We start from the raw sequence: 25727 nt of genomic DNA on the forward strand, positions 1-25727 counted from the left end.
GGACTATGCGCGGACATGGTTTGAGAACCGTGAGGCGGCCCTATCGACATGGGTCGAATTCTGAGGGCAGCTAATCAGCACAGACGCCAGCCTCGATCGCAAGGAGCGTGCTGAATCTGCAATTAAGTCGAGAGTGCAGCGGCCGAACGAAAGCGTCACAATGCTTGTTGAAGATATGTGCCGACTTTTCTGACGCGCGGATCCATCCATGCCGGAAGAAAAGAAGATCAGGAACTTGATGCGCGGCGTCAAGCAAGAGTTATTCGGTGGACTAATACCCAACGTACCAAAGACCGTTGCAGAGTTTCTCGCGGAAGCCACATCAATGGAAAAGGCACTGCAGCAGCGAACAAGGCAGTACAATCGCGACGTGTCAACCCTGTCGCGTGACCCTCTTGCTATACCCTTGGATAATACCGACGCCTTGCGGGAGCTCATTAGGCTTGTTCTCCGAGAAGAGCTTCAAAAGCTTCAGGCGGCTCCGGTATCGGTACCGCGACTCGCTCTGGCTGAGGTCGGCCGGGAGGAAATCAGACAGGCAGTACAAGTCCCGGAGCGAAGCGAGACACCACAGCACGAGGTGTCTGAGCCGGGAAAACTGAGTCCAGCTACCTGCAGAGGTGAGGTCGCTGACGTTGCGAACGCTGAACGTCCTCCACTAAGACGACCGCGAGACACAGAGAAAGCAGTGTAGATCGGTGTCAGTATCTTGCGACGTACCAGTTACCATAGATGACCACGAAGACACGACGTTAATCGACATGGGTGCGGATACGTCGGCTATGAGCCAGAATCTCGTGCGTATCCTGAACAAAGTTTCGACGCAATAGACCGGGACTCAGATTCGTACTGCAGGAGGGCACCTCCTAACTCCAATGGGCCGGTGCACGGCGCCAGTCAACACTCGGGGCTTCACGTACATCGGCGACTTCGTCATTCTTCCTGAATGTTCGAAGGACCTTATACTCGGCATGGATTTCCTTCAGGCGAACGGTGCCTTCATCGACTTGCAAGAGTGTAGAGTCAGCTTCGCTACTACGGAAGCCATAGCGAACAGCAATGGCAACGACCGTGACATCGCGCTTCACGTAGCTGACGATCACGTCACGTTACCACCAAAGAGCAGCGTGCTTACCCTCGTCCGATGCGACATGGAGGACGACGCCGAAGGAATTGCGGAGGCAAACATTCCTCTGCTTCTTGAGCGTCACATTTGCATAGACAGAGGGCTTCTTCAGGAACGCAACAAATGTTCAGTCGTCTTGCTCACAAATTTTAGCAACAAATATCGGCATGTTCCGCGGGGAACGACAGTCGCATTTCTTCGCGAAATGATTGATGTTGCTGACATCGCCACATTGGAAATCGCATCGTCTCAGCAATCTGAGTTACCCAGCCTAAAAGAACGGATTCACGTTAACGCTGCTGTGCAAGACCATCAGAAAGACCGTCTACTGAGTGTCGTGAATAAATTTGCGGACTGTTCTTCAACGTCGTCCAAAGTACGACGCACGTCCATCACAAAGCACCGCATTATAACGGACGAGTCCGCACGTCCTGTTCGTCAGCATCCTTACAGAGTGTCTCCAGTGGAAAGGGAAGCGATCAAGCATCAAGTGAAAAAGATGCTCCATGACGACGTGATCCAGCCGTCCACAAGCCCGTGGGCCTCCCCTGTAGTGTTGGTCAGAAAGAAAGATAACACACTACGCTTCTGTGTAGATTACAGAAAGTTGAACCGTGTCACCAAGCGCGATGTTTATCCATTGCCAAGCATCGACGACGCATTGGATAGTCTACAACATGCCAATTTTTTCTTCGTTGGATCTTAAATCAGGGTATTGGCAAATAGAAGTTGATTAACAGGATCGTGAAAAAAAACAGCGTTTGTGACACCTGACGAGCTTTATGAGTTCAAAGTTCTCCCCTTCGGTCTCTGTTCTGCACCTGCTACCTTTCAGCGGATGATGGATACCATGCTGGCGGAATTCAAATGGCAAACCTGCCTCGTATACTTGGACGACGTCGTCGTGTTCTCGAGCACGTTTGACGAACATCTCGCACGACTCGAGAGTGTCCTCGCGGCGATCCGTACTGCCGGCCTCACCATCAAGCCTGAAAAATGCTACTTCGGGTTCCAAGAGTTCAAATTTCTTGCCATGTCGTTGATCCTAAAGGCGTCTGACCAGACCCCGACAAGTTAGCTGCCGCAGCCGTGTTTTCGCCACCCACAGACAAGAAGGCTGTCCAACGCTTCCTTGGTTTGTGCGCATATTATAGGCGCTTCGTCGAGGGAGTCTCGAGAATAGCTGAGCCTCTGACACGGCTCACACGCGACGATGTGCCTTTCATTTGGTCGGACGAGCAGCAGCGGTCGTTCAATAAATTGCGCAAGCGCTTGCAAGCGGCCCCAATACTTGCTCATTTCGACCAAGACGCTGACACTGAAATTCATACTGACGCCAGCAACACGAGTCTCAGCGCAGTTCTTGCGCAGTGGCAAGCTAGTGCGGAACGCCGCATCGCTTATGCGAGCCGCAGTCTCACCAAGGCTGAGAAAAACTACTCAACCACTGAAAAAGGATGCTTAGCGGTTGTGTGGGCAATTGGTAAATTCCGACCCTACTTGTGCGGTAGGCCCTTTAAGGCTGTCAGCGATCACCATGCCCTGTGCTGGTTTGCCAACCTCAAAGATTTTTCAGCCAGACTAGCCCGTTGGAGCCTGCGCTTACAAGAGTACGACATTACAGTTGTCTACCGATCTGGAAGGAAGCACAGCGACGCCGACAGTTTGTCACGCGCACCACGCCCTACGACGTCCTCGGACGCTGACCACGACATGCCATTTGTCGGGGTTATCGACGCCATAAAGATGGTTGAGCACCAGTGCGCTGACCCTGAACTGCTGCCGCTGATCGAGCACCTTCAAGGAGCTGAAGGTGTCTTACCTCGGTCACTCGTGCGCGGCTTATCATCGTACTCTTTGCACAACAACGTCCTTTACAGGAAAAACTGCGGAAGCGGTCCACATACGTACCTCCTAGTCGTGCCGTCGGCGCTGCGCCAAGTGATTTTGCAAACCTGCCATGATGAGCCATGGGCGGGACACCTGGGATTCGCTAAGACATTAGCATGGATACGCCAGAAATATTACTGGCCCCAGCTTTTTTCCTATGTGCAACGGTACGCCAAGACGTGCCGTGATTGTAAGCGCCGCAAGAAACCACCAGTTAAACCAGCTGGCTTTCTCCACCTTGTGGACTTTCCTCGAGCACCGTTCCAACAAATAGGAGTGGATCTACTTGGGTCATTTCCAGTGACCTCCTCGCGCAACAAATGGATCGTCGTCGCTACCGACTACTTAACCCGGTACGCCGTAACCGAAGCTATTCCGCAAGCAAACTCGTGTGAAGTGGCCAAGTCCTTTGTACGGCACATCGTCCTACGACATCGTGCACCATCTGTTCTCATCACCGACCGCATTTACAGCCGAACTTATGGAAGACATTCTCCAGCTGACGCATTGCTCTCACCGCAAGAGCACTGCGTATCACCCGCAAACCAATGGATTAACTGAACGTCTGAACAGAACGCTGGCTGATATGCTCGCCATGCATATCGACGTAGAGCACAAGACGTGGGATGAGATTTTACCCTATGTAACCTTTGCGTATAACACTGCTGTACAGGAGACTATACAGTTTACGCCGTTCGAACTTGTATAGGGGCGCCACGTCACGTCAACACTTGACGCCATGCTACCTCTGGTTGATAATAGCCCGCCCAGCGAACACGCGGAAGAATTCGTACAAAGAGCCGAAGGAGCACGCCAGCTTGCTCGACATCGTATCCGGAGCCAACAGCATACCGACACCCTTCGCTTCAACCAGGGTCGACGCGACGTCCATTACAATACTGGTGCCTTCGTGTGGGTCTGGACGCCCATCCGTCACCGTGGACTCTCGGAAAAGTTGCTCCGCCGGCATTTTGGTCCCTACAAGGTTACACGCCGCCTCAGTGACGTGACCTACGAAGTCGTCCCTTGCACTTCTGACCCCAGTTCGCTCCGTCGTCGTCCTCGCGCGGAAGTTGTTTATGTGTTGCGCATGAAACCCGACTATGCGCGTACGTGATCGCTGAACTACACCTGAGGAGCTCCATTTCTTGTCGCCGAAAGAACTTTTTGACGCGACCGAGACGGTCGCTTTTCGCATGGGGGGGGGGGGGCAATTGACACAATGATGTGGGGCTCCCGCACCGCGGGACGGCGCGCGCAAAGGTCGGCGCCATGAGAGACAATGAAGCGCATGAGCTGCACGTTCTTCTCCTGGCCCGCGATTAAACAGAAGCGTATTTGTAGATTGAAGACGGAGTCTTACAAAATACGCTTCTGTTTAATCGCGGGCCAGGAGAAGAACGTGCAGCTCATGCGCTTCATTGTCTCTCATGGCGCCGACCTTTGCGCGCGCCGTCCCGCGGTGAGGGGCCCGATCTTTATTAGTCATATCATGAGAAGCCAACAAACACTGATACCAAGGACAACATAGGGGAAATTACTTGTGTTTAATAAATGAAATAAAGAAACGATACATTAATGGAAATTAAAGTGGATGAAAAGCAACTTGCCGCAGGCGGGAACCGAACCCACAACCTTCGCATTTCGCGTGCGATGCTCTACCAATTTAGCTACCGCGGCGCCGTTTTCCCATCCACTTTTTTGGGTATGTATGTGTCCTAGTAGAACCCTGGGAGTGTTAGCCAGCGCCACCACTCACACACCTAAGCGGCGGACGTGGAACGTCCTTTATGCCGCAGGCGTCACGAGAACGTGATCTTTTTTGGGTGAAGGCAACTGGTCAATAAACCCACATATGCTACCTGAAGGCATCAATGTTGCCGGATTCGAGACCCTCGTTATGTAAAACGTATGTTATGTTATGTATGTTATTTACATACATAACATAACAGACCGTATGTGTATGTAAAACGTATGTTATGTTATGCATGTTATGTCATGTATGTTTGTATTGCTTACTTGAAAGAGAAGTAATACTGAGACACACAACATTCACGTGCATTTCACACGCTAATGATAAAAGTATCTGCTGAAGGGGTCACTGAAGTAGATAGGTTTCTTTCATGGTCAAAAAAGCACACAAAGCGATTTGAAGCGTGGTTAACATGCACCAACATATTCATTCTCTAATCATAGGCTATCCATAGCTTTAGAAATAATTTTTACTTGTCCTCCTGCATCTCTTTCAAAAATATAATAAGCTTAGTCCTGTGTGTATATTTAAATAAATTGTATTTGTGCATGGTATTACAGTGAGAATTAAAACAATGTTGAAATAAAAAAATGCGGATGAGGCAGCCGCCGCTAGTGCTCCTATTGAGCGTGTGCTCTTGTAGTCAAGATTTGCAGAAATGAAGCGAAAATATGAATTAAAAGCCGTGCACGTCCGCGCCAACAATGATGCAGTAAGCTATTAGCCTCAGTAAAATTTCGAGGAAAGTCAGAAGAAAGCTCAAATGATGTGCGTGACAAAGCTCTGCTAATGGCACTGTAGCTGTGTGTGTGGACGAGGGAGTGCGAGGGGCTTCGGCATCGCGCGGAGGGGGGGGGGAGGTGAGCTCTGGCCCCAGAGCCCTCCACCCTCCCACACCCTCCCACCCCTTCATCGGCGCCTACGCCCAGCGTTAAGAGGAAGCTTTAGCTCGGGTGCTCCTATCTAAATACACGTAAAAGGAGAATTCGTTTTTCTCGGCAGCCAGTGCACCGAATTTGGCGAGGTTTGTGGCATTTAAAAATCTTAAAATCTAGTGACTGTACCGAATTTTTGAGTTAGGTTGTCAATTTTTCATTAAAACTTGGCAAAAATTGAAAATTTTCAGAGAACGAAATTATAAAGTTTACAACTCTGTAACTCCGCAACGAAAAATGATAATACAATTCTGTGAGTTGCATCTAATAGTGCATCTAAAGCGGACAAAATTGATATGTTACAAATGAATATAAAAACAATTTCTAATGTGTAAAAACAACTTTTGCAGAACCCTTGTACACAACGTAACAACTTCAAGTCATATATAAAATGACGTGTTGAATTTGTCCGCTTTCAATGGTCTAATGGATGACCTTTACAGAACCGCGATATCTGCTCTTGATGCAGAGCTATGAAATTGTAAACTTCGTGCTTCTATTTTTTTAAAGCTGTCGAATATTCGAAAATCCTTTTAACAAAATTCAAACCCTAAATCGAAATTCCGCTTCCAACAGCCACTAGCACTTAACTTCCTCTCTCAAATGCAACAAGTTTCATTAAGATCGGTCCACGGGTTAGCTCAGAAAAACATTTTTGCGTTTTACATGTATTTGAATAGGCCGCATCGGAGTTGGGCCCGAGCTAAAGCTGCTTCTTAAAGAAAGGAAATGCGGGACAAGATAGATGACGATTATTATTGCGATATCAAATATACGGACACTCTAGGTGCATTTCTGCCGGCGGCGTCGCCGCCACCATAATGTTCCGTATAAAGTCTAAGGGCGATAACACCGTCGCCGCGCCACCTACGCTGTACGTGTGAGTGAAAGCGTGTGAATGGAGCCGACCATCGGCGGCTCAATCTGGCCCGCGCTACAGGGAGGAGAGCAGGAAGGAAGCGCGCCGCCTTCTGTCGCGGGAGAAGCACCCAACGTTGTGAGGGTGCACCGGGGGTAGGCGTTCTACTCCGGCTGCAACTGCGTTAGTGGTGGACGGCGCGCGGTCGCGCAGCCGTATCTTGAGAGCGATCTGTGTTGGGGACAGAGTCTAGGTGCGTCGACGGCTCATAGCTTTGTCCATGCTGTGTGATCTCTGTGCTCAGTTTGCGTTGAAGCGATAGACTCCACGAAGGTTACTTCGCTCGCTGCTGCTGCCGCGCTTGCTCATGCAAGCGTGTCGACAGCGAGTACCCGCGGTCAGTGAGTGTGATGTGCTTATGCTTGCTGTGCGCGCTGACACCAGGCTTGCTAATTTATTTAGCAAGCGAATGTTTGCAAGTAGATACGGCAAATAAAAGTGATATCCTTACTTCGTATGTCTGTCAGCCAATTTGCTATCACATTTGATGCTTCGCCTTCCTGGTGTTACGTCTCAGCACAGCCAGAGGCGTTAAATCTACGTTTGCCACGAGGCAACCCTCACCCATCAATCAGCGCCTACCAAGAAGTCAACGCAGCGTTGACACCGACTGCCGACGGGGCCACAAAAGGCACCCACCTTCACCACTACCTAACAGCCTGAACTAATGATGAAAAGGGCTTACGTGAAATGCTACCGAAGGCCGGCGCCGACCGTGGATTACCAGGCTGCTATTCTGTCCACTATTCTATGCCTTGGGTGAGCGGAGGCTTCGAAGAAGAGGATGCTGCGGGACGTTGCGATAGCATGGGCGCGGTATCGCAGCCGATTCGACGATTGTGCTTGGCTGCGATATAGTCCTCAGATTCCCCAGTCAACCCGCCTAGCGAACATGACGGTATTAAAAGCGGAGACTTTTCGGGCAGTACGGCCGACGGTCCTGATGTGAATTCCGACGTTTAACTTGCTCCTGCGTGGAGTGGGCTTCCTTAACTGGAGCCGTGTAACTAATGTCAAGTAAACCCTTTTTCCTTGATTCCTACAACCGTACGTATTCGCCTATGGACTTGGTGGATTCCTTGCTCCAACGCCATCCCGAGTCGCAACACTGGCAAAACTGCGACTTTTGTTGTGGGACAAAATAAGCCCCAAAAGTTGCAAGCTTGCCAAGTGCGCGCGCGCGCGCGCGCGTGTGTGTGTGTGTGTGTGTATGTGTGTGTGTGCGTCTGTGTGTAAAACTTCATTCAAGAAGAAAAAATTGGGGAATTGAAAAGGCTGTCTAAGGGTGGGGCCTTTGGTCAAGAGCTCCAGTGGCGGTGGCTGCTCGCTGCGCATGATCTAGACGAACTGTTTGCCCCTCCAGATCGTAGTCCGCAAGTCGCGTCTCCCATGGCAGCGAGAAATTTGAGGTTAGTGTGAGTGGTGAGACCACTGTACGAGGGCTCCTTCCGCACTCCCACGTGACATGTCTCAGTGTGGGTCGATCCCCGCATCAGGGGCAAGTATGCTCTGTCGAAGGTGGCTTGGAAAAGTGTTGCTTTGAATAATGTGCCAGTATGTTGCCTGACTGCGAGGGAGTTTAGGGAGGGAGGGGCGAGTGTTTGTTGCTCGCTCCTCTGGAGGGCAATGACCTCCCGCGGGGTGACCGGTGATGCTTTGGTTGGAGGGAATAGACTCGTGGTTTTTATCTAGTTTTCGTACTGCTTACAAGCTGCAGATGTTGGAATACATCCTCCCTTCAGTTTTAAATAAATATAAAAACCTGTGCAACTTAACAAAATCTCAGCTACTTCATTTTCTATATAAATGGCAGGTACTGCTTTTTCTTGTTTTCTTCCTTTTCTGTTTCTTTTATACAATATAAAGTTTTGTATAATAGTTGTAAACGTCGCCACTTTTCGTCTTCTAGTTTTTGAAATGGTTATCATATTATTTTCTGTACTTATGAAAATGTACGCACTGCTCTTTTTCCATACTTTTTTTTTTGCTTTGTTATTGTACAAATTATTTGTGTGTATTACATTCTCTTTCACTGTGTCTGCTTTGTAGTGGCTACCTGGGCCTTCGCCAAGCTGTTTATAAAGCGTTTATCCTAGTTAACGAGCCAGAACTATCTGGTAAACAAGGTGAAGATTGCCACGTGCAGCTGCATCCACCGGTAAATTGCGGCACTCACATGGGAAGGCGTAAATGAAAGGGGTCGCTTACCTGCTCAGAGACGGTATCGGTAACTTCTTGGCGCACCTTTTCTTGGACGTCCGGGTATTTGGCAAAGACGAAGGTCAGGTAACTGAGCGACGACGCTATTGTCTCGTACCTGCGGTGCACCATGCGAAGATGCAGATTCGACCAAATTGAGGCTCAGGCTTTACGACAGAATAAATTTGTATTTGCGGCGTTAAGCATGTTCACCACTTGGTCATTTCCTATAAATTGCAGTACCATGTACCGACGAGTACAAAGTGGAGACAAGTGAGCCCACCGCACGGCGAGATAAGCTTACGGCGAAACCGGCCAGTCGCATCGGTGCCCGCCGGGGCGATCTGTCGAACTAGCCTTTAGTTTTCACGTCCTCTCTCACCTTCCTTCAAGCGCCGAATACGCGTCAGCACTCAGTCACACGAAATAAAAGATAAAATACGACAGAGCCCATCCTAGATGATTATCTAAGTCGTTATGAAACCTTTCTCATAACCCTATACACATGGCCCAAAGCCTGAACGAACTCATATCCTCCCGGGGAAACGCTCACTCAAGGACTGCCTCACGCGCAGGCTGCGACGCCCTGACGATGTACGATGGGAGCCAAAGGCGGTCGCATACGCTACACGTCGCGCCTTATTCGTCTCCGACAAAGTGCTTTTGAAAGTACGCGTCTACGTCCTGCAAGTGGCGGTCCTCCAATCGGACCCGCTTGATAACGGCTGCTTGTTCAGCGGCAGTTCGCTTGCCGTGCCATTGGTCTTCGGTCGCACGTATCTCGTCTACACGTCGCTTCGCTGCTTCGGTACGCATCGCATACCTAGCTCTGCAGTCTCTACAAAGCCTTTGCACTCGTGCACTCCCCTTTGCCTTGATCTGAAAGTTCATTGTTTTAACTCCAAGTAGCGGCCTACGCGCCACGAAGAGCAGCTAGCGCAACTGAGCCACGTCTACTTAAGTTCTTAAAGGATTGAGGTGAAAGTGGGGTAAAGTGCAGCATAGTAACTGTCTCTCAGCAGAGGACACCTCAACCGCGCTGCACAGGGAGGGAGGGAGGGAGGGAGGGAGGAGTGGGGTGGAGGGAATTAGAGTAGTGAAAGAGTGCATCAAAAGCGGCAGCCCGCTGCGGACGCGAAAAGGCGACGTAGTTAGAGGTGGTCGGCGAGGCCGACGGCTTCAGCAAAGGTCAGGAGCGCGCGAAGCAGCGGCCTATATGTCGTGAGGGGCAGCCCGAGTGGTGCCGAAAGTCGTGCACTGTTGCGCACGGTAGGTTGTGGCCACGGTAAATGCGAGCGAGGGCCGCGCGTTCGGGCACTCGCAGAGCAGGTGTTGCGGCGTCTAAGTATTTGTGGCACGCCGACCCGTACCGACCCCGGCGCAAGGAGAGGAAGCGCAAAGCCAGTAGCGGTGTGCGAGCCATCGAGTGGGAAAGCGCGTGCAGGCGCGTGGAGCAAGAGAGGTCTGGGGACCTTGGACGGCCTCGCGCTTGACTCCGACTAAAACCGGAAATGCTTCGCATTTAAAATACGGACGCTCGAACGCACTTGTTGGAATCGAAGTGAACCCAAGCTTCCCTCAATCGCTTCAATAAAATTCTACGCAAAGACACACACGTTGCGTGCAATATTCTTTTTGTTTTCTTCACCATCACGACAACGTAACATCATTATTTTCACTCATTTTCTCCCTTTTCAGACAGTACATCGTTTTCTCTACCAGCAAAGACAAAAGGAGAAGGTAGCCTCCTGACTTGGTCTTGGTCTTGCAGTACGAAACACAAACAGTGACTCTCGAGGCACACAGAGAAAAAGTTGACAGTCACTTTAGCGTACGCTAAAGAGGATTAAGGCGAAAGCCTGCGCGCTCACGGGACATTCATTAAATTACATGACATTCTCATTGCGTTGTTACTTCCTATAGCTTGTTTTCTCCCACCAAAGGTCCTGCGTGCGAGTGCCTTAATTAACTACATTCTAATTAACTGGGTTTTAATTAACTTCATCGTAATTAACACCAAAGTTCACGGCTTCGACTCCCACCAACGGTCATGGGTTCGACTATCAATGATGGCGCCATCAATTCTGGTGCCTTAGAATTTTCTTCCCACGAAAGGTCGACGGTTCGACTCCTAGCAAGGGTCATGGGTTCAAGTGCCTTAATAAACTTTAACAACTAAAACCTAAGGCCGTGGGTTCGACTTCCACCAATGGTCCTGGGTTCGACAATCAATGGTGGCACCAAAAAATTTGGTGCCATTGACTTTTCGTCTGACCAAAGGTTCACGGCTCCACTCCCACGAAAAGTCGTGGGTTCCAGTGCCTTAATTAACAACAAAGGTCGTGGGTTCGATTCTTACCAAATGTCATGGGCTTGCAAGCCTTATTTAACTCTATGTTAATTAACTGAGCCTTAATTAGCTTTGCCTCATTGAACACTACAGGTTTCTTCGCCTTGGTTTCGCGTTTTCTTATAAAGCCTAATTCGCCCTAATTAACACCAGAGGTAGTGGGTTCGACTCCTACCAAAAGTCGAGAGTTTGACTCCCTATGAATTCTCGAGCCATGGATTTTGGCGCTAAACACCGGAGGCCGTAACGCCGGACATCGGATTTTTTGTCTCATGAGCCGTCTAAAGCTTTCGCATCAATAGCAACAATCCCGTACAAATATCAGTCATATCTATGAGGGGTCATGACATGACATGACAGCAAGTATGTATACCGGTTGTCCCAACTGTCGTGCACCAATATGTAAAGATATGCAAATGCCACGTAGCTGGATAGAACCAAGGGAATCTTGTTCGCCGTCACTTGGAGATCCTCAAATTATTTTTTCGCAGCCCGCGCAAATTGCCGGACATTTAGAATAAAGTTTTCACTCACTCCGCCCAATTACATAAGTAGTCTAATTTATTTATCAGCTTCTCAATAATTAGATGAAAAGTGTCAATGAAAGAATTGTAGAGCAACATGAAAAACTCCCGGTACAATTTTCTGTTGCTCAATACCTGCTAGATAAAAGTGTTTTTCAAGCATGAGAGGAGCCCTCGAATACACGCAAAATTGCTGCACGACTCGGCGTTCGAGGCACTTTGCGTGTATTCGCTCACTTCTTTCCTGCTTGGAAAAACATTTTTATGTAGCACATAAGAAAAAAATTCGCAGTTCCGCCCGAAAGGTGAGGCCCCGATTGCGATAGCAAATTAGCAGATGCCTCTACGAAGTAAGGATAGCAGTTTTATCGGCCGTATAAACTTTTAAACATTCGCTTACTAACTAAATTAATGATACAATATGTAAGCATGACCCAACGAGAACGTAAAAAGAAATAGACACACAGAGACAGCGCGGTTTTTGTGTGTCTGCTTCTTTCTACGTCCTTGTTCAGTTAAGCTTACGCATTCTATCATGGATTCAAACCAACAAGCCCGTCAGCGCGTTTTAACTAAATTAACTAGCACGTTGTCACGCGCGTACAGGTAAACGCGAACACATCTCACTCGATGACATCGGAAACTGTCTGTGAAAACGCTGGAGTTGGGAATCCCGGCAGCAGGCGCGAACCAATTGACCTCCGTGCATCTGCCACTTCACTGCGAACGAAACATCGAGAACACATCACACACAAAGCTACCGGCACTACGCGCACTTTGCAAACATTGCAGATCGCGTTGAAGATGAGGCCCGCGCGGGCGCCCACTTTGGGCACGTCCCAGATCGCTTTCGGCAGACACGAGAGCCGGCAACGCGCCCCTACAGCATCCGCCAAAGGCGTCTATATATACTACGGCGTCCGCGATTCGCGTCGCGAACGCCGTAGTAGACGCCGCGGTTGATCTCCACTCTGTACGGAGCGGCGGGCGAGGACATCGAGGCACTCTGGCAGCCGCCGGAGGAGAACGCGCCTCAGTCCTTTATAATCAAGCGTCCTTCCTTTCTTTAGATCACTATCATTCTCAGTACTCGCGTGACCACCCTGCCTCGTGCGCCACAGGAACAGGAAAGGGCACGCATCCGGGCCGCGTTAATTCCTCGCTCGTGCACGCGACATTCAACCGCGTTGGCCGGCTCACCCTAACACGCTTTTACTCATACGGAGCCGCACGACGACGGCAGAAATGGGTCTGGAGTGTCGGTATAACATTGAGGTTGTATCGGGAGTTTTTGTCATTGCGGTACAATTTTCTTAGTGAAACTTTTTCGCTCGCACATGCGCGATTGGACCGCGTTGGCCGGCTCACCCTAACACGCTTTCACTCATATGGAACCTCACGGCGACGGCGATGGCAGAAATGCGCCTGTGGTGTCGATATAATTGAGCAATAAAGCTGTATCGGGAGTTTTTCATGTTGCGCTACAATTTTTTCCGTTACACTTTTATATAATTGTAATGTTTGATAAGTTAATCAATTAATTAAGTCTAAATATGTAATTTGGAGAAATGCAAAAAACAAACTCAGTATCTCCAAGCGACGGCAAACAACATCAACTTGGTTCTGTCCAGCTACGTGGCATTTGCACACATTTAACATTTACTTCAAGTTACGTGTGACACCCTTTACCGGGTGTTCAAAATTAGGCTTTAGGATTTTCTTAAAATTAGGCACTGGGAGGCACACGAAGACAACCTGTGCAATAGGTTATGTTGCCAGGGCGACACAAAGTGAGGTGATAATTATCGCTTTCAGCAGCCCAATTACCTAAAGTTGGATAATGAACTTTTTGTTCGCTGCAGTAAGTGGGTATATTTGTATAGAAAAGTTTGAGGCAATCGTTTTCCTACACAGTATGAGTTGGAAGAATTCTAGCGTGCCTGTGTTCCCAGATATTCTACTACAAATTTTAATTGTCGTTCGCATGATTACGTATGCAAGAGAGGGAGGAACGGCGCAAAGCTCCTCCCTGATATGACGCGGCTGTTGCGTGCGGCGCTTAGTCTGACAACAGAGCGGATGCATAGGCAAAGATTCCAACTGCTCCCCTTCCCCTCTCGGCTGGCGAAATCAAGATATGACAGTGCTGTGTGCCGAGCAGTTGTTGCTCTTGATTTCAATAAATCTTACAATACCTGGAAATCAGCAGTCACTTTATTTTCTTAGCCCAGGCAAGGACGATGCCCGCTCATCTATCTTGTTTCGCCAACCGAGAGGGGTAGGGCGACAGTTATCACCTTTGCCGAAGACTCCGCCCCGTTGTCTAGCGAAATGCCGCAGGCAACAGCTGCGTGACATCAGGGAGGAGGTTTGCGCTGATCCCAACTCTCTTGCATGCGCAATCATGCGAACGACAATTAAAATTTGTAGTAGGATATCGGGGAACACAGACACGCTAGAAGTACTCTTTCAACTGATACTCTGTAGAAACATGACTGCCTATAACGTTTCAATAGTTTCAATGCAAACATACCTACTGCACAGAACAAAAAGTTACTTATTCAATTTCAGTTAATTGGGCTGCTGACAGCGATGATTATCATCTCACTTTGTGTCCCTCTGGCCAAATAACTTATTGTTGCGATAGAAATTATATGGAAACTCCAGGCGCATTTCTGCCGTCCTCGTCGCCGTCGTCGTGAGGTTCCGTATGAGTGAAAGCGTGTGAGGGAGAGCCAGCGAACGCGGTTCAATCTCGCGCGTGCGAGCGAGAAACGCCGCCCATATGTGTGCCCTACCAGTGGTAAGCAGAGGGACAAAGCGCGTTCTACTCCGGCGGCTGCTAGGGTTCCTCGATGCTCCCTCGCCCGCCGCTCCGTACAGAGTGGAGGGATTCGCGGCGTCTACTCTTCAAAATCCCACCCTATCTCGCTCGTCTACTACAGTGTTGGCCACGCGAATCGCGGACGCCGTAGTAGACGCCTTAGGCGGACGCCGTAAGGACGCGTTGCCGGCGCTCGTGCGTCTTGAAAGGGATCTGCGACGTGGCCAAAGTGCGCGCCCGCGCGGGCCTCATCCTCAAAGCGCTCTGTGATGTTTGCAGAGTGCGCGTAGTGCCGGTAGCTTCGTATGCGCTGTGTTTTCGACGTTTCGGTCGCGTTGAAGCGACGGATCCACATGGGTCAATTTGTTCGCGCCTGCTGCCACGATTCCTAACTCCAGCGTTTTCACAGACAGTTTCCGCTGTCATCGAGCGAGATGTGTTGGCGTTTACCTGTGCGCGCGTGACACCGTGCTCGTTAACTTAGTTAAAACACGCTGATGAGCTTGTTGGTTTGAATCTATGGTAGAATGTGTAAGCGCGACTGAACAAGGACGTAGAAAGAAGCGGACATACACAGATAGCGCTGTATCAGTCTGTCTGCTTCTTTCTACGTCCTCGTTGAGTAACGCTTACATATTCTTTTTATCATTGTTAATATAGTTATTTTTACGTGTGGTCTTCGCGTGCCTGCCAATGCCTAATTGTAAGGAAGCCATAAAGCTTAATTTTGAACATTCTGTATATAGACTGTTAACAATAGTAAAGAATGTACCCAGAAATATGTATGCCTATGTATGAAATAAACTAGCACAAAAGAAAGAAGAAGGAAAGAGCAACAAATACAATTTTTTTTCGAACCTCGCGCAGGTAGCTGTCCCTGTTCTTCACCGCGGTTTGCAGCATATTCAATAGGTGCCTGCTTGGCAAGACGCTTGCTCTTGGCTTCCAGTTCGTCCTCAGTGAGAATGCGCTTCGGAACCACGAAGTAAATGCGAACTTCACACTTCCACAAGCATGCATGTTTTTTCTATGCTCGGCCTTGACCACGCTCTCCCGTCCACTCAGCCCACCCTCACGCTACTACACGAATGCGGAGACCCCCAGCCACACGGCCGACGCGACCGCGCATAAGAATGCATTAAAGGACTCTGCTGTTATACTGTATTCGGGATCGGCCCAATTGTCGAGAAAGCGAGCACCAAGCCGCCACGCGAAACCTTGGGTGTTAGCAAAGGGAGCTTCGCTCTAAATAAAAGCTTCTTGGAGCTACCACCGTGTGCAGACGTGAGGCTTGGAGCTCTTGCTTTACCGACAGATGCTACAGTGTCTCATGCAGTTTTCCTCGTCCTATTCCTGCCTCGACATTAGACGCTTCCCGCGACATTCCTCGGCGACGTCAAGATCACCGCAGACGCAGCAGGGACGCTCACAGCGTCTCTGAGCCACCGTGCAGGCCGTGCTCTAGCTAAGCCTCAGCCAGGTCAGGCTTGGCTTCCAGGGTTTACCGACCTTGTCCAACGCCCGCGAACACCCCTTGACCATGGTGCTGGAAGCCACCAACGGCGACGATCCAGCCACAGACGGATATCCAGAAGACCCGGTGGATAGATCATAGCTCACCATCCGCCGCCGGCGGAGCTGCCGCGCCGACGCTAAGTGAGCCAGTAGCCTGCCGCCAAGAGACGCAGCATTTCAAACATATCTCACCTCGACGGCCCCAAGGGTCCTCACCTCTACCCATTGATGATATTAAAGTCATTCTGCGCCCAAGAAACGGTCTCACGTTCGGTCAGTGGCCTCAACACTCTCTGACTAGGGAAGTGGACACCGAGGTGGTCCTCAAGGGACAAGAGGTCGAAGAACTTCACCTACGTGTTCAACCCGCTCAAAACATCACCCTCATCAGCATACTGATCGAAAGAATAGCGAGCAGCCTTAACAAGATCGCATCGCTTGCACTTGACCGGAATCGTTACCCTATCTCAACGTGCATCGCCTCCCCCGATAATTCATGCAAAGGAATCACCATGATACCCGACGCAAGGACTACACCAACTGAACTTTTAGACCGCCTACTTGCACCAGGGGGGGAAATCCTCCATGCTCGCATTATGGGGTGAACAGTCACGACCATCATTAATTACATTTGCTGCCTCAAGGTGCCTCGCTACGTGAAATATTATGGGGCTGAGTACACATGCTTCATAAACACCCCAAAGGTCCTAGTCTGCAGCATCTGCTTCACAGTGGGCCACCTTACGGACGTCTGCCCCACGCCAAGCACCACATGTGGGACTGAAAACTCATCCTATACTGAGCCTCACCAATGCCAGCCCCGGTGCCTGACCTGCAAATGGTATCACCCAACCACCGATCCCAGTTGCCCAAGCCGGGCACGAAAGCCACCCAACAAGAAACGAGTGCATCGGGAGCTCGAGAAACGAAAACGGCAACAGCACCATTATCGGGATCAATCCAGAGAGCGACGAAGCCGATCCCGGTTGTGATTCCGGAGCCGAGGCCCTGAAGATAGTTTCAAGAACCGCGAGCGGGGACCACTAACATCTTCTTCGTCTTCACGTATTAATGCGCTACATTCACACCGCCACCTTTGTCACCAACACTGTCAGCACCACCACTGGCCAAGAAGCCGCCACCATTACCGCAACAGCTACCATCAGCAGCGTCCGGAGGGCCAATCGGACCTAAAGGGGTAAGTTGGGTGGAGGGCCCGCCACCTTCACTGTGCAAATCTCCCTCACCCACACCTGAGTTCCTACCACAAACACAATCCCAACCACAAGCGCCTCGCGCTAAGAGCCCTCCCAGCCCATAACGGCAATGTGCGACGACCTCCAACATGAGTTTCAACGAGAATTACAGCGTACTATACGGGAGATACTGGAAAGCATTTTCACGGAGGTCAAGGAAATGATCCCAGCTGCCTTCGTCGACTTCCAAACCACGGTGCTGAAAGCGATGCTACAAGGAATTACCAACGAACTGAAGCAGAGCGTGTGAGAGTTCACAGCACAGCTTGTTCCCTCTAAATGAACCTCCTCCTCCTCCTCATCGTCACAGGTCGCACGCGCTACACCAACCTGAGCGCTGTCAATAACGACAAGCGAGCCCGCAGGCCCATACGTTCGCCCAGCCCTACTACAGAATGATGTCTTCTCCAATGCAAATGCAAAACATAACGGCGGGACTGGCGCTGGGGCAATGGAACTACACGGGGTACCGATCTAAACGGGGCTGGCTGCAACAGCACGTTGGCGCAGTGTCACAACCACCGAGCAACATACTTCTCCAAGAGGCGGGCGCCGCAATTGCTCTTATCAGTGGCTGCGAGAACCTAAGTGGCGCGGACGAGGCGAGAGTGCGCGCGCTTGTGTACAGGAGACTCACCTATACACATACTACTCTCACGTCAGACATCCCTCGTAAAATCATCTAGATTGTCCCCGCGGACTCACGACATCCTAAAAGTGCACCTCGTGCTCGGGGGGACAATTTTTAATGCCTACTCATGGAGCTCATCAACATGGCCCCACAGTCGCTAGTGTGAGGTGACTTCAATGACACACAGTTGGTCTAGGGGTATCACCAAAGGGGATCCGACTTTGGGACCGCACACATAATCAGACTCACCTTAATAACAGATCATGCCCAGCCTTGTCGCCAGGGAATCAGTGTCGAGAAACACTTGCACGGATCTCACTTTCACGAGAGGGGAACAGGGTGAGTGGCTGGACACTGGCGAGATGCTGGGTAGCGATCACCACCATTCTCATCATTCGCATCATTCACACAAGTTACAAACGTCCCGAAAAGAAAACTTGCATTACAAATTGGACTAAACTCGGTAACATTCGTACTGATCGAGCCACAGGAGATGAAAGCCCCAAGATTATGTTAGTTGGTTCAGTAATTTACGCAACGATCTAAAAAAATTGACTAGCCACATAAACACCACGACAGACTCCCGAGGTTGACCCGCACCTCCTACATCTGCGGGACGCGAGCTCAGGTCTTTCGAAACGAAGGAAGCGGCAAAAACTCAATCGGAAATTGCGCATTACAATATCCCAAATCGCGAGGACAGCCCAGGAATACGCGGACCAGCTGACCAGTGCTAACTGTAATACCTTTTGCGGTAAGCCAAGTGGTACGCAGGGCACCGCGAGGACCTGCGCCATCCTTCGGTCACTAACAGATCCGACAGACACGGAATTTCATAATAATAGGCAGCTTCAAATACTCTTCCACCAGTAGGGAGGAGATGGAGACCACCTCCTAAAGAACCTTGAAAAAAAGTAGCTCTAGCGTGGCTCTCAACCAATCTATCCGGACTATGCATATACAGAAGAAAGTGACCCACTGGGCACTGACATACCTGTCCACGAAATGAAAGCCACACTCGAAAACATTCAAAGGAACATGGCAACCGGTGATCATGGGATACGATACACTCTACTGCGGAATCTCCCGGATGAGGACCTGGAAATGCTCTGCGCTATGTACAATCAGCACTGACACACCGACACTTTCCTTCTGGAATGGTGACGTGCCGAAATCACTTTCATCCTCAAGCCCGGAAGACCACCCTCTATCCACAATTTACGGCCGATTTCCATCGCATGGTACATTGGAAAGCTGCTTGAGTATGTAATCTAAAGACGGCTCCAACCTTCCTTGGAGATGCAAAACTTCTTCTCCCACACACAGTTTGGATTTCGCCCCGACGTTATTCAGATCAAAGAGAGTCTCGTTGACTTTTCGAGCCTACCTCAGGGGTCATATACTACAGCAAGCTAACAACGCTCACACCAGCACACGCAAGCTCCTCGCAACTCCAGATTTCTCAATACCACGCATCAGGCTGATTTGGACAGCTGGTCACGCCTCACTGTCTTGCAATAGTCGCGCTTATGCGGCTGCCTGAGAGCTAACCTGTCGGGCCCCTGGCAGTGAGGTGACCAACCCAGCTAAAGCCTTCCACAATTTACCCAACGCACACTGTGATACTCAGGATTTTAGCAGACTAGGCCGCTTGCGATATCATCCTCCACCCAAATCCTTCTCCCAGATTGAAGCCGCCTCCCTGAGACGGCTTCAAACCAACTCGTATCCCAACCTCCTCCTTCTTAACAAGTTATCCCCAAGCTTATGCCCCACCACCTGCTCCGGATTCCATACACCACCGATGACATTCCACGTCACGATTGAGTGCCAAAAACCACCGTCAGATATCCCTGTTCTACAATCCACCCAACCAACATATGCGCAGTGGGAGGCGAACCTCCGTCGCTCCGAGCCTCAGGTCTGGCTGGCCCTGATACGACGAGCACGAGCGGTGGCGGCAGCCATCGGGGCCCTGGACTAAGGGCCCCAACCACATCAATCCTCTCACTTTTATTAAAGTTTGTTTCTCCTTCTAAAAAAATATGTGTATTTGGGTTCTAGGCGACCAGAGAACTACTAGGCGACCAGAGAAGCTGAGTGCTATACATTGAGATCGAAAGCAGGAATGTGGTCTTCGTGTCTGGATTGACATTTTCTGTTTGTTTCGGCTGCCGAAATTCGTGCCAATGTATTTCTGGCGGAATCGTCTGTGCTAGTTCTAGCCCTGCAGCGAACACCTGTTTTCTTGTTGTGTTCGGGTGAAGGCTGTTGTAGCATGTTATACGCGGTAAGAAAACTCAGTATTTTGCCTTCGGAAACAAACTCTAAGACATCATCATACCACTCGATAACGAGAACTTCGAAGCACAGAAACAAATCACGACTACGAGGGAGGGGCTGTCGCAGCTGACGCAGTAAAGATCTATGCCACAGTGAAATGCATTCCCTAGTCGTTCCTTGATGATGTGCTAGCCCTAATGCGAAAGTCGAATATAGGATTCGCTTTTTGGAAGTGGTGGAAGAAAGCGACCCTTGCGGGGTAGCAGTGTGGCACAATGTCCGACATACCGAATGTGCCGTCGGATAGAGCTCCTGACGGGCACCCAATGCTTCAATGGTATCATGTAGGGTGTGCTAGAGGAAATTTCCACTGTTGATAGGTGCAGTTACTTCAACTGTCCAGGTTTAACACAATAGGACTCGAGAGTAAGTGTAGAGTTATCAAAGTGAGGTTGTGAATATTTTACTGCTTTAATTACATTTCCTCTTTCCAACAGATTTCGCACTTAATAAAGTAAAAATAAATATTCTATGATTGCGGCGCAGAGACCGCTTTGACAGCAGCGGTGTCTGCATGCTTTAGCAGAAAGCTCGTTAAATAGAAATGCCACGTGACATGGGAAATAACTCAATGCCAAATGTACATGCAGCTCATGTTCTATCTTGAGTTACTTCACGTGTCACTTGAACTGACACGTGATGCGAGCATGAACTGACTGTAGTGTGAAATGCAAGGCCAAACTGTGCGTGTCCATCTTACCCTGCGACGAACAGTGTGGCCGCGCAGCTAACTACTTCTGCGTTGGAAAGTGGCCTGCTTCTCAATCGTCCTAGCGGGGGAAAAAGGGCACAGAGAAAAACAAAGGTAAAACAGTTGAAAAAGAATGACGGGTCTGAAATGCACAAAATAATACATTTGTGCCAAATGATGTGAAACATGATATTACAGTTCGTTCTGCAAAGGGGCTGCTTTCGAAAGTGTGCGTCAAAATAAGAAAAGAAAGAAAAGAATTGCTGCCAGATTCGCCGAGTGCATCCTTCAGTAAAGTTTTCGATAATCTGAAATAATCCACATGTTTCCTTTGCAAGAATAGAGCGCCATCAAAACGCCCCCCCCCCTCCCCACCCTCCCTCCAAAGTTTTGCTCACATTATATTAATAATGCATAAACCACAGGGAAAGTTATTAAGTAAATGAAAAATAACAAATATTAGAACCATTGCATGGTTACTCGTGGTGATTTAGACAAGAAAGCCCGCTAGAAAAATATTCCCATTCTCTCAAAACGACTACAAATATATAAGACAGTAGCCTGGTCAGTCTAGTGTAGCTCTCTCTCTTTTCGTTTCAAAGAAATATATTCGAAATTGTACACGTGAATTGAATATGCAGTGTACTGAACATAAACACTACACGCACACACGCACACGCGCACACACACTCACGCACACGCACACACGCACACGCGCGCGCGCACGCACACACGTACACGCGCGCACACAGACACACACACACACACACACACACACACACACACACACACACACACACACACACACACACACACACACACACACACACACACACACACACACACACACACACACACACACACACACACACACACACACACGCACGCACGCACGCACGCACGCACACGCACGCACGCACGCAGGCACACACACACACACACAGTCAGGCACACACAAAATACAGAAAGCTTAACCAACATTGTATGGCGCCTCTACGTAAGTTATAGAATTACATTGTGCTACGTATAGTCAGAAAATTCAGTTTCTTATTTGATAAACAAATTTTAGGGTACGTTGGCTCAATTGCCATGACAACGAGCCGTTTGAGCGGCTTGTTGGAGTCCATTGAGTCTCCTTCCTCTTATGCTGCTCACACAGCTGCGTTCGTGTCTGCAATTACGCCGTCCTCGTCTTTATCGCTGTCGGTTCTTCGCGCAGTTAACTGCCAAAACGTCTTTTTAACAATACAAATCAGGCGCAATGCTTAAAGGGAATTTTCCATGGTCAAGGCGCCGACAAAGTCAACTCGTCTGTACGCAACGTTCACATTTAACTAAACCTCCTATCTCTCTTATATTATCCAGTTTCTGATCGTGTTCGTTTTCTATAGACGTACGCTTTGTGCTGCACTTATAAGTTTTCAACGAAATACAGAACTCACCGTTTTTCACCATGGGACCATCCGTAAGTGCTTTGCTTTCAACGTACTCCGCATCGAGCAGATTTTGCAGGATATCAGGTCTTCGACACTGCACGGCACAGAAAACGAAGCATAAACAAGGAGCCGTACGGCGAACGCCTTGTTGCACCCGTCAACTAACTAGACAAGGTACGCTGACCTATGTCTCCGACCACACTCGCTTGTACGTGGCGTTGTGCGGCGTTATAGAGGATGACGTGTATAGGTCAGCACGGCAGAGATTGCGCACGCTGCACCTTATACAATACAGCGACCGTCATCAAACCTCTCAAGGCGCATTAACAGGAACATTAATCGAGCCATTAAGGGATATGCATGAAGTAAACAAAGCAAACTAAATATAGTGTTACAAAAACAGTCTCGACCTGTACAATGACGACATAAAAAGCCAAACAGAGTGAAGAATGAATCCCACATTGCTGTAAACCTTCTTATAATGCGCAATGCTTTTTTGGCAAAGCCCTCTACTGTCGTTGAGGACGTCATATGTGCGAAACAGCAACTGTGGTGTACTCCGAGGGATGGCTGGTGTCAAACTCCATGACGTCATGGGATCCTTGTGCGAGAACTTAAGTGCGGCGTCGCCGTCAATTTTTCATGGTTCCGTCTTTTTAGGCTTAACGAGGCTCCTTTCATAAAGAGCACACTCTTTATGAAAGAAGCCGTTCGCTGGCTTAGGAGAAGAGCTTCTCGAAAAATCCAAAACGCTTATTTCAGGAATTTAGATGTTGTGATATACACGTAAACGACTTAGGATGCAGAAAAAACATAAACAAGAAGAAACAGTCTAGCAGAGTTTCTACGATATGATTCTTTCTTTCATTGTGTATTTACATTTTTTATTTACCTACTTATTTAGTTATTTCTTACCTCGTATGAACCAGAAACATGAAACGGAAGGATTTCTTAAATTAGTGATGATGACAGCAAGTGACCAGTATTGAGTGCGGTGGAATCATTCGCTCAAAAGGCTGAAAAGAATGGTCAGGAGAATTATGGGATTCGGGAGTTTTGATATGTCGCCCCACACCATAACACCATGCCGGAGGTGCCCGATATTATAGTAAATAAAGAAAGGAAGCAAGCAAACGCGCAGAGCTCACGAGATGGTGTTGGGCTTATTATTACAGCACGTTTCACTCACCGAAGGGTCATTTTTCCTACTCTCAATTATCTTAGCCATCTTCCTATACACCTTGAGGAAGCCCTCAGTTGCGAGAGAAATCAAGCACAGCGGCTTCATCAAGCGTCCGAAGCTCGTGGTGCTCTCTGCAAAAATAAGGAAAAAGGAATAACAGGAATGGCACCTCTGTGCTGATCTCTGTAAGATGAAAAATGTATGCATAAAGTTAGTGAAAAGCTCACTGCCACCGCATCGCAGAGCGAACCGTACAATACACTTTTTTGGGCGAATATGTCCGCGTGTCTATCAGCGACGAGAAGTCGGAGTGGCGCCTTCTCGCCAGTGACCACCTGGTGTAAGAATAGGCTATTTCTTACACCGTGCGGGTGACGTAATGACCAGCATACCGCTTGCTCTTGCTCGCTCAGCTGCTCCGCGCGCTCGCTGGCTTCATGCGCTAAAGGAACCAAGTGCGCGCGATCCATGCTTCCCGAGAGATGTTTCAGCTGTTTCATGCTACCCCGATTGAAGTGCATTTCGACGTTACCCGAAACCGCGCGAATCATGAAAATGTGGAGCTTAGATATTGGAAGCTATGGAAGGCATCCTGGTCTTGCAATCCAGAGGTTCCCTATATGTATGTCGACGAATTTTGTTTGAATAATTGCCCACAAATTCAGTGCACAAACATTTGTACGATATTTTGTGAAGGTCTGTACGAGAACATGAAGATTCCCCTTTCTTGCTAAGTTACGGCAGACTCTGCATTTTTGTGCGGTACAGCAAACTTGATATTCGGTGTGAACATTGCAAAGGCACATATAAGACGGGTACTGCCTGTGAAACTTCTATCGGGCTCTTATCGGTCTGGTAGTTGCTCTAATCAAAGTAGGCACCATAGAAACGCGTGAAAGGAAGAGTTAGGCACGAATTTTTTTTATGAATTACCATTCTACTACTCTTTCTATTCTCCGCAACAGCCGCTGAGAAAAAGCGCTGTTCAGGGCTCTTAGTACGACTGCGTGTCATATATAGCATATACTTAACGAATATCATCACAGTAATCACCTCAACTGAACTTTATGGTTAAAAGGAAACTTCAGCTCGAGGCAAACTCTAATTTCTCTACTAAAGTACATACAAAATGGAGAAATGCTTTCATGAGAAGACCGATGGACCGATCTGATTTTTTTTTACTTTAGAGAGAAAGTTAAACACTAGCAACGCTAGGAAGCTGTTTTCTTCTTACTCTGATGGTGAAGTTTTTAGAAAAACTATAAGAATATTATAAGAATATGAATCACAAAATTTACGAATTCGTGACTCTGCACCAAAATCAAATGTCGGAGTTCTGTATCCTGCATCTGTTAGAGCATCGCATGCGGATAAACTTTATGCAAAATATATAGCCTACGTGAAAACGTTACAGTTTTTACAAGTGTTTTGCAAAAGTCCTATTCACAAATTAGCGGTATACATCAGAGCTCTACATAATACATCACTTTCGCATGCTTTAGGTGTGTTAATAGGAGTAGTTTTAAAATTGTATAACATATTTATTGCTTAATTACAGGTTTGTCAACTTCATTCTTAGAATTTTTGAAATTTTGCAATTTTCACGAATGTTTTTGAAGAATTGGTGGCCGAAATTGCAATCGCTTCCTATAATTACGAGATTTCAGATTTTTCTTCAATGCAACAAACTTCGTCGGGATCGGTTCATTGGTTGGCGAAAAAACACTATTTCTCCCTTCCCATGGAGTTAAGGTAAGAAATGGGGAGCAAAAGCTTCCTCTTCAGATTGAGAGCCAAGCCATTTAAGGCGATGAGATGTTTCATATAATGCAGCAACTTTCATTCGACGATAGGGCACACTGTTCTCGCAATGACACCAACTGCCTGTCTCGCGAGGTACCTACTGCTCTCGAAACTCATCCTTTCATTACAACTTTTTTTCATATCATGTCAAATCAAATCAATCTTTATTTAATCTCCAAGAGAGAAAGAAGCAGTCAGGAAAATATACTTAGGAACAGCTTGACGAAGGCTGGTTCCTCTAGATACAGTTCAATAGCATTGAACAACTACATGGTAAACGCGAGAAAAAAAGTAGTCATATACGTAAACAGCAAGTGCTGCACTCACACATATGACACAAATAAAAGAC

The 25727-nt window shown here is 48.5% G+C and overlaps 1 protein-coding gene across 1 annotated transcript in view; it reads right to left on the bottom strand.

Moving 5' to 3' along the window:
* The window catches only part of LOC142586244 (cytochrome P450 3A14-like), a 123438-nt gene that overhangs the window by 29423 nt on the left and 68288 nt on the right, over positions 1–25727 (bottom strand). Inside the window, exons 7-10 of the mRNA XM_075697493.1 lie at positions 23582–23706; positions 22399–22486; positions 20966–21035; positions 8832–8940 (exon numbers count right to left, since the gene is read on the bottom strand). Of these exons, the coding sequence (XP_075553608.1) occupies positions 8832–8940; positions 20966–21035; positions 22399–22486; positions 23582–23706 (392 nt within the window). The remainder of the gene's footprint in view (positions 1–8831; positions 8941–20965; positions 21036–22398; positions 22487–23581; positions 23707–25727) is intronic.

Source organism: Dermacentor variabilis, chromosome 6 (assembly GCF_050947875.1).
Source record: "Dermacentor variabilis isolate Ectoservices chromosome 6, ASM5094787v1, whole genome shotgun sequence".
Classification (NCBI taxonomy): Eukaryota; Metazoa; Arthropoda; class Arachnida; order Ixodida; family Ixodidae; genus Dermacentor; species Dermacentor variabilis.